General features: G+C 37.1%; 3 protein-coding genes and 3 non-coding genes across 6 annotated transcripts; 2 read left to right on the forward strand and 4 right to left on the reverse strand.

Annotated features, from left to right (window-relative positions):
• The first annotated feature begins 4,395 nt into the window (after positions 1-4,395).
• Positions 4,396-6,008, forward strand: LOC116030295 (fasciclin-like arabinogalactan protein 2). The gene has a single exon (XM_031272512.1). It carries the CDS (start codon positions 4,492-4,494, stop codon positions 5,728-5,730), a length of 1,239 nt encoding a protein of 412 aa, XP_031128372.1. The 5' UTR covers positions 4,396-4,491; the 3' UTR covers positions 5,731-6,008.
• A 217-nt stretch (positions 6,009-6,225) lies between these two features.
• On the reverse strand, positions 6,226-6,297 carry TRNAE-UUC. The gene has a single exon. It is a non-coding gene; the product is annotated as a tRNA-Glu (tRNA).
• Positions 6,298-6,373: 76 nt separating this feature from the next.
• TRNAF-GAA lies at positions 6,374-6,446 on the reverse strand. Its single transcript has one exon. It is a non-coding gene; the product is annotated as a tRNA-Phe (tRNA).
• Positions 6,447-6,547: 101 nt separating this feature from the next.
• TRNAE-UUC lies at positions 6,548-6,619 on the reverse strand. The gene has a single exon. It is a non-coding gene; the product is annotated as a tRNA-Glu (tRNA).
• A 451-nt stretch (positions 6,620-7,070) lies between these two features.
• Positions 7,071-7,514, reverse strand: LOC116029168 (pollen-specific leucine-rich repeat extensin-like protein 4). Its single transcript, XM_031271073.1, has one exon. The coding sequence runs from the start codon at positions 7,512-7,514 to the stop codon at positions 7,071-7,073; it is 444 nt and encodes a 147-aa protein (XP_031126933.1).
• Positions 7,515-9,711: 2,197 nt separating this feature from the next.
• On the forward strand, positions 9,712-12,531 carry LOC116029169 (disease resistance protein RPM1-like). Its single transcript, XM_031271074.1, has one exon. The coding sequence runs from the start codon at positions 9,784-9,786 to the stop codon at positions 12,529-12,531; it is 2,748 nt and encodes a 915-aa protein (XP_031126934.1). The 5' UTR covers positions 9,712-9,783.
• The last annotated feature ends 1,074 nt before the right edge of the window (positions 12,532-13,605 follow it).

Here is a 13,605-nt window from a genome sequence, read left to right on the forward strand (position 1 = left end):
TAAATTATCACCATATTTTTTTACAATTATGCACAAAATTTACTCAACCTATTGAAACACAAAGAGTTAATACCGACTGCATTAAAGCTCAAACCTATGATTTTCTATTTTTTTAGAAAATCACTTCGTGTCACTAGACCACAAGATAATTGACATGTTATAGTCAATTTAATTTGTAAAATCTTGTAAAAATATTCGAAAACCAGCATGGATGTATGTGTTGCTATCAAGTTAAGGATATATTCCGTAGCCTTTATATATCCTCAGTCTCTTTTTTCTATTTCACTCTTTTGTGAGTTTTGTCCGTTAACATTATTAGCATTTAGTAACAAGTCAATCCTATTACTTTTGTTTTCTTTTTAAATATATATTTATGACTAGAGAAACTCACAATTAATATACAGGGACTTATGTGTGATAACTCGTAAATCACACAGTAAAAAATAAATTACACTAGAAAAATCATGTGTGACAAGCTCAATTGAGAAAGTGTTGACAAGAATTGAAATCGTGACTTTTACATACGAAAATCATGATCCACTCACTTTAGCGCCGTTTTCGGTATTTTTTTTTTTTTTACATTGTATACTGATATATATATTCACATTTGATGAAATAAAATTAATTTAATCGAATTTTGGTCAATCATATTACATTTTATATGTGCCATATTTTATAATAGAGTTTAAACAGTTCATGTCTAGTTGTACTTATGAAACGTCTTCTTTAATTAATGAACTTATTATTAAGGACTTAACTTAAGTTCAGCTAAATTTGGGGGTGTTTTCATTAAAATAAGATTTGTGGGTGGTTAAAATATTATTCCTATTGTTACAGCCTCCGATTTGTGTCTGACTAAAATTTCCGGAATTAAATCATGTGCTCCATCTCAACTAAAAGCCTAAGCTGATAGTTGGATTGCACATATTATATTTATGCTCACATCCGGTGCCACATTTAATTTGAAAACCCCCAAAAAAGTAATTTGTTAAAGATAAATATTAAATATTAAATATATAAGATCGTTATTAGTATAAATTTTTAATTAAGATAATTAAACCAGTCATTCAATTTGATATCAGAACAAACAAAGGGTTCTCTGTTTGAATTTTATATCATTAACATGTTGTCAATGAAGCCAAAAAAAAAAAGTTACTTTACCCTATTTATTTAATAATGTTATTTTTACTAAATTTTATGCCATCTAATATAATTTACGCAAATTATATAGTGGATCATGATCTACTTTGCATGATAGACTAAAGTCCCAAAATGATGTTGTTTTATATTAAGTTATTAATGATGCCAACCAGTGTATAATGTTTAATAACATTTATCATGTATTATGTTCGTAATATTTTTTTTTATATGTTCATAAGCATAAACATTAATGTATATATATAAACATTAAACTACAGTTACATCATATCTATTTACTATGTATTAGATTCACAATGCTTAATTTATTCTATATTTTTATTAAAATAATATTATGTTCATAATATTTGCTATAGATAATTATAAGGGTCACACCTGTGTGAGACCGTCTCACGGATCCTTATTCGTGAGACGGGTCGGGTCGGGTCAAATCACCATGCAAATGTCATACTTATATGTGCAAATCTCACACTTATATGCTCAAATATAACACTAATCAAAAATACAATTTTTGTTACTTATAAGAGAAAAAGTAATACATTTTTCATAAGTAATGTTGACAAGTACCTCTCACTTATAAGGACAAATATAATACTTTTGAGGAAAAATGTAATACTTTTAAATCGAAATGTAAAAGTATTGTATTTTCCCTTAAAAGTATTACATTTACCCTAATAAGTAACAAAAATTTTATTCTTGATTAGTATTACATTTGAGCATATAAGTATGGCATTTGTGCATATAAGTGTTACATCTGCATCTTGACCCGACCCGACCCGACCAGTCTCATGGTGAGACGGTCTCACACAAGTTTTTGCCTAATTATAAATCTAAGCATTAATGTATATATACATTAAATTGTAGTTACATTATATATATTACTCCGTATCATTCACTATATAGTAGGTCCATAATGTTTATTTTATATACTTAGAGCATTCCTATCAGTGATGCTTGGAGGGTTCATAGCACAGTGCAATCCTACATGGAAGAGTGAGAAAGGGAGAAAGAGAAAATTGGAGAGCAACTGCAAGGGGTGCATTTTGGAACAGTGCAGATTGAAGAAGTTTGTTCGCTGCTGTGCGCGTTGTACGCACAGCAGGCACCCACCGGGCGCGTGCAGTGCACGCGCCTGACACCTCTGTTATTTTTTTTTTAAATCATATTTATTTTATTTTTTTCTTCCCACTCCCCTTTTCTCTTTCCTAATCACACTTACAAAAACTCCTCAATTACCGTGAAATATACCCACTACTAAGAGCATCTCCATCAATGGAGAATAGAGAAATAATGGCAGAGAATGAACTTGTTAATATCTTCAAAACTGATGTAGGAGATAGTTTATAAGGGATGAGTTCACTCTGCAAATCACAAAATATTGTCAGAAAAAAAAAAAAAGAAAAAAAAAGTGAAGCATCAGTGCGCGCCTGCACTTGGCGCGCACTGCCGCCCCAGCGGGCGCGTGGGAACTGTTATACACCTTTTATATTTTTTTTTATTCTTTTTTATGTTTAATGTCAGATTTAGTTTTGTTTTTTTTTTTTTTTTTTTTTTTTTTTCTCCCACATTCTCTTTCCTAATCACACTTACAAAAACTCCTCAATTACCGCGAAAACACCCCACTGATAAGGATGCTCTAAGGATGCTCTTATATACAAATAAAGGTTAATGTATATAAACATTTTGCATAATGACTATAGTATGCAATTAAGAATGCAAATGATTGTTACCAATATTATTTTAGCTTAAACAATGTTGTTTTGGACCATGGTCTATTTTACCTTGTAAAGTGGATCTTAATTCAATGATGGATTAATTTAGGATCAAAATATGCCAGGATTGAACAACCACTTTATATCTGTCAATGCAAAGATACTTTGATTAATGATATTTTGTATAAAATTAAATTGATTATTAATTTAAGGCTGCCATTTCCCTGCTATGTACGAAAAGGACATTCGAGTTGATGATGATTGGAATCAAAACACATGAAAACAAAAAGGTGACTTGGATTGTGGGAACATATGATGTGTGAATTTACGATTTCTTTTAATTTGTTTTCAAAAAAAAAAAAAAAGATAAGAAATTCTCGATTAAATCCCAATTGAAAAATATTTCAATAAACTCTTAATTTGGTGTTAAAACAAGTAAAACATCTTAAATTTGAAATACAAGTATACAACAGATAAAATGAGATGCATAAACTCATAAAGTATTAAACTTGGAGTAGTTATATATCATGTGATTTAGATATAGTTGCATTGGTGCCTATTAACATTAAAGACAATGTGGTACTATCATGTGACTATACTGTTGGTTTGCTTGATTTACATACACAACTAAAATTATTGAAAAGTGATGCATGTCGGAAACTTTGCTATTTAACATTCAATTATTAGTCTGTAAAAAAAAAATGTGCTAAGAAATGATTATCAATTATATTCTACTTCAGTTCGATACTTATCTATAGTAATTCAATCAATTTTTATTTACATTCTTTCCTCCCAAAAGGTTGAATCATAAACTCCAATGGCCCCCACCCCTGGCCTAATAAAGCACCTCGGAGGATGTAAATAATGGTAACTTAGCTGTACACAAGGAGTTCGCTCCTCACTTTGAGAGGTTGCTCCCAGACTGCCACTGGTTCTCATCTCACAAACTTCACCCATGTGACCAGTTGAGCTGCACATGCGGGCTCAACTAATATGGGTGATCGAGGAGGTGGAATATGATTCTTGAATCAGAAGGTTATGATTGAGTGCGGTTTAACTCGATCAAGCTCATCGCATATAACCTTTCTTACAAGAACGGAGTTTACTCAAAATCATATACGATCAAGACTGATCTTGATTTGCATCATAGGAGTTCTTTGATTTATGAGAAAGTTTGTCACTAGTACTCAAATATGCGTTCTAAGTGAAATTCTATATATAACTAACTCAAATCGAAATTCCCAACGTTCTAATTAAAACTGTATAGATGACTTACTCAAATTAAAATCTCCAATAAATTACTACTGGGAGTCAAAAATAAAACCTAGTGATTAATAAGTTACCAACTCGGCCAATTTAGGCCTCATTGAAATTCTCAAAAGTGTTAAATAGGTGAAAGGAGTTGGTCGAGTATAATTTTAAATAATAATTAGAAATGTTGGGTGTAATCATTAATTATTTCCAATTTTCTCTTAAATGGAGCTATTAAAAAAAGATACTAATTTAATTGAGTTGGTTGATTAATGCATTGGAGCTTTTATATTTAGTCTTCATTGGCTTACCCATACTATAGTGTAAAGAAGCCACTCTAGCTTAGCTACCTCACTTTAGCTCCCCCAAAATGCAGCGATTGTCGGCAGCGTTACCACTCTCACTATTCCTCCTCCTCTGCTTCTCCGCCGCCGCAAATGGCTTCAACATCACTCGAATCCTGGCCAAACACCCCGAGTTCTCAACCTTCAACCACTACCTCACCATAACTCACCTCGCCGGAGAAATCAACCGCCGCATGACCATCACCGTCTGCGCCGTCGACAATGCCGGCATGAGCGACCTCCTCGACAAGCACTACTCGCTCTTCACCATCAAAAACATCCTGTCCCTCCACGTGTTCGCCGATTACTTCGGATCTAGAAAGCTCCACCAGATGAACCACGGCACCACGCTCACCGCCACCATCTACCAGGCCACCGGCGAGGCCCCCGGCACCGCCGGATACGTCAACATCACCAGCCTCAAGGGCGGCAAAGTCGGATTCGCCTCCGAGGACAACGACGGTCATTTCACCTCCACTTACGTCAAATCTCTCCTCGAAGAGCCGTACAAAATCGCCGTGCTCCAGATCAGCCACGCCATTATCTCTCCCGCCGCGGAAGCCCCGGCCGCGGGGCCCACCGATGTGAACTTAACGACTTTAATGACGAAACAAGGATGCAAAAATTTCGCGGATCTGTTATCCGCGGCCGGCGCGGAGGAGACTTTCACGTCAAATGTCCAGACTGGATTAACCGTTTTCTGTCCTGAAGATAAAGTCGTTGAGGATTTCATGCCGAAGTATAAAAATCTGACGAAAGCGAAGAAGCTTTCGCTTCTGTATTACCATGGCGTCCCGATCTACCACTCCCTCGCGATGCTGAAATCCAGTAACGGCCTAGTCAACACACTCGCGACGGAAGGATCCAATAAGTACGACATCACCGTCAAAAACGACGGCGAAACCGTGAGCCTCGACACCAAAGTCGTGACGGCGACGATCACCGGAACTATGTACGACGAGGAGCCGCTCGCGCTGTTCAAATTGGACAAGGTTTTGCAGCCGAGACAGCTTTTCAAGGCGGCGGCGGCGGAGTCGCCAGATGAAGCTCCGGCGCCCAAGGGCGCCAAGAAGAAGAAGAGCAGCAAAAGCGGCGCCGTGGACGACGGAGATGACGGAGACGCGCCGGAGCCAAGCTCGGACGACGACGAGCCGGCGGATGATACCGCCAGTGATAAGAATGGGGGCTCGGCGGTGATTGTCGGTGGATGGGTTATGAGGGTATTTTTGGCATTGTGCGTGGGTAGTTTTGTCATAATTTCTTGAGGGACCATTATTATGTCAATTATTATATTGTTATAAACATGTGAGTTATCATCTGCATCATGACACCTAGCTTCCTAAATATTGCATATAGAAAATTATTATTTTGGGTCCCACAAAAAAAGAGAGATCAAATAATGATTTGATTTTCGTTTGGAGTTTTTCATAGTTTGAATGTAATTTTTTTTTTTTTTTGGGTTGAACAATAATTGCATCTTTCTTTCTTCCTTTTGTAATTATTACTTTTGTATGATACATAAAGTCGTGGTGAGTTGTGGTCAGTGATGGTCCAACATTTCTCCATTTTGTAAATTGTCCTATTTAATACCTTCAAAATAAATATTAAATGTAATAATAAATAATCTCTCTTTCAAAAAAAAAAAATCTAATGTTAATTTACAATTTAGTCCTAGCCTACAATAATTACTTGCACGTTTAATCAATCCATATGACCGTTTACATATAAATTGAATTACCACTCCAATCAAAATGAAACTTTTCCGTTGCCGGGAATCGAACCCGGGTCTCCTGGGTGAAAGCCAGATATCCTAACCGCTGGACGACAACGGAAGTTGTTTACTTGGTGTCGATTTAGCATATATTACAGAGAGTATTTCATTTTTCTCCTAAATAAAAGAAAAGTAATTGCGGTGAACGTGGATCGAACACGTGACCTTCAGATCTTCAGTCTGACGCTCTCCCAACTGAGCTATCCCCGCAATTCGAAATTGCTTTTGTCTTTATTATATACATCAATTATTGTATTTTTCGTGGCCGCTAACAATATAATACTAAAATCTCAAATGATGAAAAAATAAAATTCCGTTGCCGGGAATCGAACCCGGGTCTCCTGGGTGAAAGCCAGATATCCTAACCGCTGGACGACAACGGAATTGTGAAGCATTCATGCTAATAACTATTCAGCAAGTTTAATGATATAATAACCCAATAATTTATAATTCCCTTCTGATATCCTAACTGTTTGAAACAATAAATCTGCATGCAACGAAGGATCATATAGAGAGACAACCCTAATTAACTGGTCAGACAATTGGTATGATGAGCACACGACTTTAAACTCTTCACTGAAATTATCTATTTATGTTTTTAGTTTGAATCAGACAACTAAGTTTTTTCATAAATCAAAGGATTACATATTTAACTTAAATACATAAAGTTATCACAAAATTAAGAAGAAAAAAAACTGAAATTTAGGAAATTGGAGGAAGACTAACAACTACTATTTGACAGATATAAATTAAAATGAAAGGTGGTGTGCACAGGCTTAAGAGCATGGATGAAGCTACACTTCAATTCTTCCACAATCCATTACTCCTAAAACCTCAAGCACCTTGAAAGACAACAGCCATGAGTATGGGCAAGGAACCAACAAACCATGAAAAAAGGGAAGTACGAGGCTCCATCAATGGCGGCTCCGAGGCTGCAGACTGTTCCGGGTATGTATAGTAGACCGGCGGCGGTGGAGCTCCCAAGTTTTGAGGCCCCATGTTTTGAGGGCCCGGGGGTGGAGGCCCCATGTTTTGAGGGCAGCAATCCACCGGAGCCACCGGGGGTGGCTGACAATTCACCGGATAAAGAGGAGGCGGCGGCGGCAACGGCAGCGACGGTGGAGGAGGAGGAAGAACCGGCTGGTTGTTGATGCAATAAGGGTATTGGCAAATTGTGCAGTCTTTACAAGCAGTTTCATCAACATGAACATGTTCTTGAGGTTTTTCAGTGGCAGTACAAGTGCATATCAGCAAGAACCAAAGAACTAGCTGTGACATTTTAATTTTCCTTAAATTTTTTTGGGTAGAGACTAGAGAAAAATGATTTATAGAAAATGGTTTATGAAGGGATAGATGGAGTTTGTTTCCTATTTTCAGTACTTTGAATTGACTGGTCTTTTACTTTGTATAGTATAGATAGATATGTGCCTGCCACCTTGTTTCATCACCATTATGGGCTGACATTATGTGCACAGTGACACCTCAAAACAGTAGCATGCCACATAGCAAGCAAATTTGGAATTGAATTGAATTGGAGTCATGTAAGGTAAAGATGAAACGGTGTGGAATAGTACTAGTATTTTTGTGTGCAATCATGTATGTTATTTGGGATTGTACTGATAGTGTCAATATTATGGAGATAATACCTTGTGTAGTTAGACAGACTATACATAATTATACCTAACAAAAAATATTAGTATCAATCTGACACCTTACCAAATCCAAAAATCAATTGGGCCAGTAGGCCAGCTATGTCAAGTTTGGTGCATTCTTTAAAAAAATCCAAAATATAAAGAGTATAAAATAGAGTGCAAATAGATGGGTAGGCCCAACCTCTGTCCTAAGGTTTCAGCACAAAGCATTAAGATTTGGGTTCAAATTAACATAGCTGTACAAGCCATCAAAGCCCAAATTATCATATGAATGGAGACAATACTAATATCATGGACCAAGATGTACCATGCCAATTATGATTCTTGCGTACAACCAAGCATCTCTTTTGCAATTAGTGTATTGAGTCATTTTCTTGAGAACTCTTGTGATACTCAATGGGATGTTGTTGTTCGAGTTCTAAGTATTAAGAGAGGCCAAAGACCTTGTGGTCTAGTGGCACTCGGTTGCACCCCACATAGGAGGGGGTGGGTTCGAACATCAGTGGAGGCGATATTAGTTCTTTGTGCTTCATTTGGTTGAGAAAGTAGCTTTGAACAGATACTACATTGTAACAGAGTCAATAGTACTAAAAAAAAGGTATATCAAGAGAGCACTAGGACAAGGTTTACTATATAAAAATAGAGGACATGTTCAAGTTGTTGGATATTCTGATGTAAATTGGGCCGGTTGTCTGTTTGACAGGAGCTCTTGTGTGCTCATTGGTGTTAATATGGAAAAGTAAGAAGCAAGATGTTGTTGTCATGTCCAGTGATGAAGCCCTTGCCACGTGTGAGAGTTGCAATGTGGCATTGTTGCTCAAATGACACTGATATGCCACAACCAAGCAGCTCTACACATCGCCTCAAATCCAGTTTATCATGATAAGATCAAACACATTGAGGTTGATTGCCACTTCATCAGGGAGAATATCATATCAAGTCAATTCTGCAGATCAGTTAGTTGATAGCATGTTCAATGATGTGGAAGAATAAAGGGATTCATTGTATTCAGTGTGAGGAACTGTACAGATATCTGCTATAATAAACTATTAACCTAATTGACTCATTCCTAAAAGAGCCTAGGGTTTCAACACTCCCCTTCAAGTTAGAGAGTATAAATCATATGCTCCAAGCTTGTTACAAATATAACCAAGTACTTGCAGTTAAAATATTATGTACCTTCAATTTATTTATATGCACATAATCTGTTAACTAAAGGGAGTAATTCTTGGATCAATTTGGTTCAAACATCAAAATTTGAAATCAATTATGACAAATAAACTATAGTAATATAGAGTATTCTTTTCCTCAGCCATTCTATCTGTTTCTGAATTACAATGAACTATAATGTTGTATAGTATATATATCAACTTTTTTTTAGTACAATTGAGAAAGACGAGAGTCGAACTTGATTGTGTTTTATATGAAGTTGCAACTTGCAAGAACAATAACAAAATGTTAAAATGGACTCAATTTCAACAGTTGCTCCAATGTCTACTTTAACCTTCTTTTCAAAGGAGAAATGGTTTAGAAATGGTCTCTGTGTGCTAACAGGGGGAATGATACAAGTATACTATCTCATTATAGTCAAACTTAACTGCTTAATCAAGACTCGTAAAACAACTTACAACTAGAAAGAGTGGAAGCACATACCTTTATACTGTTCTTTCTCATGCTAACAGGAGTGAGTGGTTGAAGTCTTTCTGAAAGTCTTCTTGAGGCCAGGTCAAAGTATTTAACATCTCATTCAATTCCATTCACTTTCTCTGCTCCTTCTTCCTCTTTCCCCAATAGATTTCTGATGTGGACTGCAAATGAACAAAACCGTGTCAAAACTCAGAAAAGAACAATTGAACAAAATTGTGCCAAGACCCCAAAAAGAACAATCTTAAACAATGGCAGATGGTGCTATAAACTTCCTACTTGAAAAGTTGGCCACCATCCTTTGCAAACAGGCTGCATTGTTGGGAGATGCGAGTGATGAAATTGAAGAAATCAGGCTTGAGTTAGAGTTCATGAGATCCTTCATAAGAGACGCAGAGAGAAGGAAAGAAAGGAGCGAGTTGGTGGAGACTTGGGTGAGGCAAGTCAGAGAAGTTTCAAACCAAGTGGAGAATATAATCGATGAGTTTGTGCATTTCAGAGAAATGCAACGCCATGGCAACGGGATCAGGAGCTTTGTTAAAAACGCCATCAATCTTCCAAGAAACATTGCGACACAGAATCATATCTCTTCCAAGTTACAAAAAATCAAGGCAAAAGTTCACGAAGTTTCAGAGAGAAGTAAAAGGTATGCATTTAGTCAAAACCTTGATAAGGAAAGGAGCTTCAACTTCCGCAATGACTGCTGGCAGTATAATGGAGATTTTCCCATCCTAGTTGATGAAGATGAGATTGTCGGAATGGATGAAAACAAAACTCAATTGTCTGAATTGCTGAACGAACCTGAACACCGACAAACCATTATTTCCATTGTTGGCATGGGAGGTCTTGGAAAGACTACCCTTGCAACCAAACTCTACAATGACCAAGAGGTACAGAGAGATTTTGAATGTTGTGCATGGATATCTCTGTCTCAAGCTTGTCGAATAGAAGAACTGCTACGAAGCATTGTGAGAGAACTCTTGAAAGCAGATCAGGTAAACATTCCTAACCATTTGGGATCCATGGCTTACATACAGCTTATTGAGATGCTCATCGAGTATTTGCGTAGTAGAAGGTACCTAGTTGTCCTTGATGATGTTTGGGCCATAGATCTTTGGAGTAGGATAAGAAAAGCATTCCCAGAAAACAACCTTGGAAGCCGAATTATTTTAACCACAAGAAATAAGAATGTAGCAACTTCAGTAGGACCTCGAGGCCGCTTATTTCACCTTGAGCCTCTCAATGAAGATGATGCATGGACTGTCTTTTGCAAAAAGGCATTTGCCACAGAATTGAATCATTTTTGTCCCTCGGAACTGGAAGCATTAGCTCGATCAATGCTAACAAAGTGTCAAGGATTGCCTCTCGCAATAGTTGCCATTGGTGGACTGATGTGTACGAAAGACAAGACAGTTGCAGAATGGAAGAAAGTAAATGACAGTCTAAATTGGCAACTGAGCAACAATCCCATGCTTGAAAGAGTGAAGGGCATATTAGCATTGAGTTTCAATGATCTCCCCTTCTACCTAAAATACTGTTTTTTGTATTGCTGTGTTTTCCCTGAGGGTTACCCAATCAAAAGGAAGAAACTGATCCGACTATGGGTTGATGAAGGCTTTATTATAGAAAGACAAGGGATGTTGATAGAGGAGGTAGCAGAAGATTACCTTGCAGAGCTCATTTTCCGAAGCATGAACCAAGTTACCGATGCCAATGAAGCTGGACGAGTCAAGGCCTTAAAAGTGCACGATGTTATGCGCGAGCTGGCCATAACAACAACTGAGAAGGAGAATTTCTGCATGGTATATAATGGCCAGGATTCTAGGATTGAGAGAAATACACAGAGGCTATCTCTCTCCTGCAGACAAGATAAGTTCCATGTGAGCAGGACAGTATTATGCCAGCTTCGTTCTCTGTTTGTCTTTAAAAGAGACATATGCTCTTCATTCTCGTTGAATGATATCTCGTCACATTTAAAATTCTTAAGGGTACTTGATCTACAAGGAATTTGCATTGAGAAAGTACCAAATGCATTGACTGGGCTATTTAACTTGAGGTACTTGAGCCTACGGGAAACAAAGATCAAATGTCTTCCAGAGTCAACTGAAAGACTGCAGAACCTGCAAACGCTAGATGTCAGGAATACTCATGTGGAGAGGCTACCAAGAGGTATATCCAACTTGGAAAAGTTGCGACATCTATTTGTAGGTCGCAATGATGAGAAGAAATGTGGTTTGAGGGTGCCTATCGGGATAGGGAAGTTGCAGATGTTACAAAGTCTATCTTCAATTATAGCAGATGATCAGATAATTCAGCAACTTGGATATTTGACTAACCTCAGAAGCTTAGACATTAAAGCGGTGAAAGCAGTTAATTGGCCCAAGCTCGGCACTTCAATTCAAATGCTCAAAAGCCTCCGTAGGCTAAGCATCACCGCAAGCAATGAAGAAGAGTCACTCGAGCTAGGAGACTTAATTTCAGCACCGCCATTTCTTCAGAAGCTGACATTGGTCGGACAGCTGAATGGGCTGCCTCACTGGCTAGGATCCTTACAGAACCTCACCCATTTGCACTTGGGATCATCTCTATCAGAAGAAAATATACTTTCTTGCATTGATGAACTTCCAATTCTCGTGTTCCTCGAGCTTCAAAACACATACAATGGCAAGATCCTGCACTTCAGGGCAAGAGGATTCCCCAAGCTCAACAGCCTGAAATTGTTAGAATTCGACCAATTAGAGGGTATATGTTTAGCGGAAGGCGCATTACCAAGCCTAAGGGAGCTGTATCTAATTCATTGCAAGGAATTAAAGCAGCTACCACAGGGAATTGAGCATATCGCCAGCATCCGCAAATTACATCTCGAGGAAATGCCCGAAGAGCTTATACAAAATCTGAGAATCAATGGAAGTAAGGATCAAGCAAAGGTTCAGCACATACAAACAATCAACCATGTCTACAAGATAGATCATACTCCAATACTTGAAACGCTTTCTTAGTTCAAGATCACAAGTTCGCTTTATTGTCAGTTTTCGATTCAGTTATCACCTTTCTTCAAATCTTTCCACTTCTATCTTTTAAGATTTGTACGCCTTTACTTGCTGCAAATTCCCAGCATAGATTCATACAAATAATGCCAATTAAGATTCAGAATATTCAGAATCAGATTGCACAATTAATCATAGATGAGCCTCTAACTTCATTTATGTTTCTCTGAAAGTGGTAAAACACAATTCAACATTGTCCTTTTATGTTACCAAATTGGCAATAGAGCTTAAGATTAGTTAAATAGGAGTTAGGACAACACCTAACTTACCCATCAATGCATAACTAACTTTATACCCCCTTTTACCTAATTACCTGCAATTCTTTCATTTTCACCAGAGTATTCAGACCTGAACCTGCAAACCCTAAGAAACCTAGAATGAAGAGCAAATCAGAAATATTCCCAAAATCATACTAGACAATTATCTACTTCTCATAATAAGCCTTGTATTCAAAAGTACCAATAAAAAGTACAAATTTTAGTTGAAATTAAGACATAATTCTCAAAAAACATATTTTATTAACGAAAGCAATCGGATATTGTCGCTTAGTTCGCAAGATATGCCCTCAAAATAAATTTTCAGCAGCCATCTCAAAAATAAAGAAATAAATAAACAATTTACATTGTACTCCTCAGAAAGTGACACCGGTTGTTTTCTTCAATCTTCATTCTTCCTGCCAATTCAGTGAAAAAAATCTCAAATCTCTTGGCCAGCTCACCACTGATTTTTTCTTTTCTTTTTTCTTTTTTTCCCAATGACCCTTTGAGTGTAAGAGGCGACTAACATGGACACGTACGTTGAGTGCAAGCCAGTCATATGAGTATGAGAGCATAGTAGAGGTTTTTTTTTTTTTTTTTTTTTTTTTTTAAGTTTTTGTAAGTGTGATTAGGAAAAAGAAAATGTGAAAAAAAAAATAAATTTGACTTAAATAAAAATTATGCGTAATACATGCGCCTGCTAGGCACACTAGTTACAGCCACGCACACGTGGCGCATCCGTCTTTGGGACCCGCAAACTGTATTTACT

Source organism: Ipomoea triloba, chromosome 9 (genome assembly GCF_003576645.1).
Source record: "Ipomoea triloba cultivar NCNSP0323 chromosome 9, ASM357664v1".
Classification (NCBI taxonomy): Eukaryota; Viridiplantae; Streptophyta; class Magnoliopsida; order Solanales; family Convolvulaceae; genus Ipomoea; species Ipomoea triloba.

Excerpts from the sequence above, each read along its gene's own strand:
- LOC116030295 (XM_031272512.1), top strand. The coding sequence starts at position 4,492 with ATGCAGCGATTGTCGGCAGCGTTACCACTCTCACTATTCCTCCTCCTC.
- LOC116029168 (XM_031271073.1), bottom strand. The coding sequence starts at position 7,514 with ATGTCACAGCTAGTTCTTTGGTTCTTGCTGATATGCACTTGTACTGCC.
- LOC116029169 (XM_031271074.1), top strand. The coding sequence starts at position 9,784 with ATGGCAGATGGTGCTATAAACTTCCTACTTGAAAAGTTGGCCACCATC.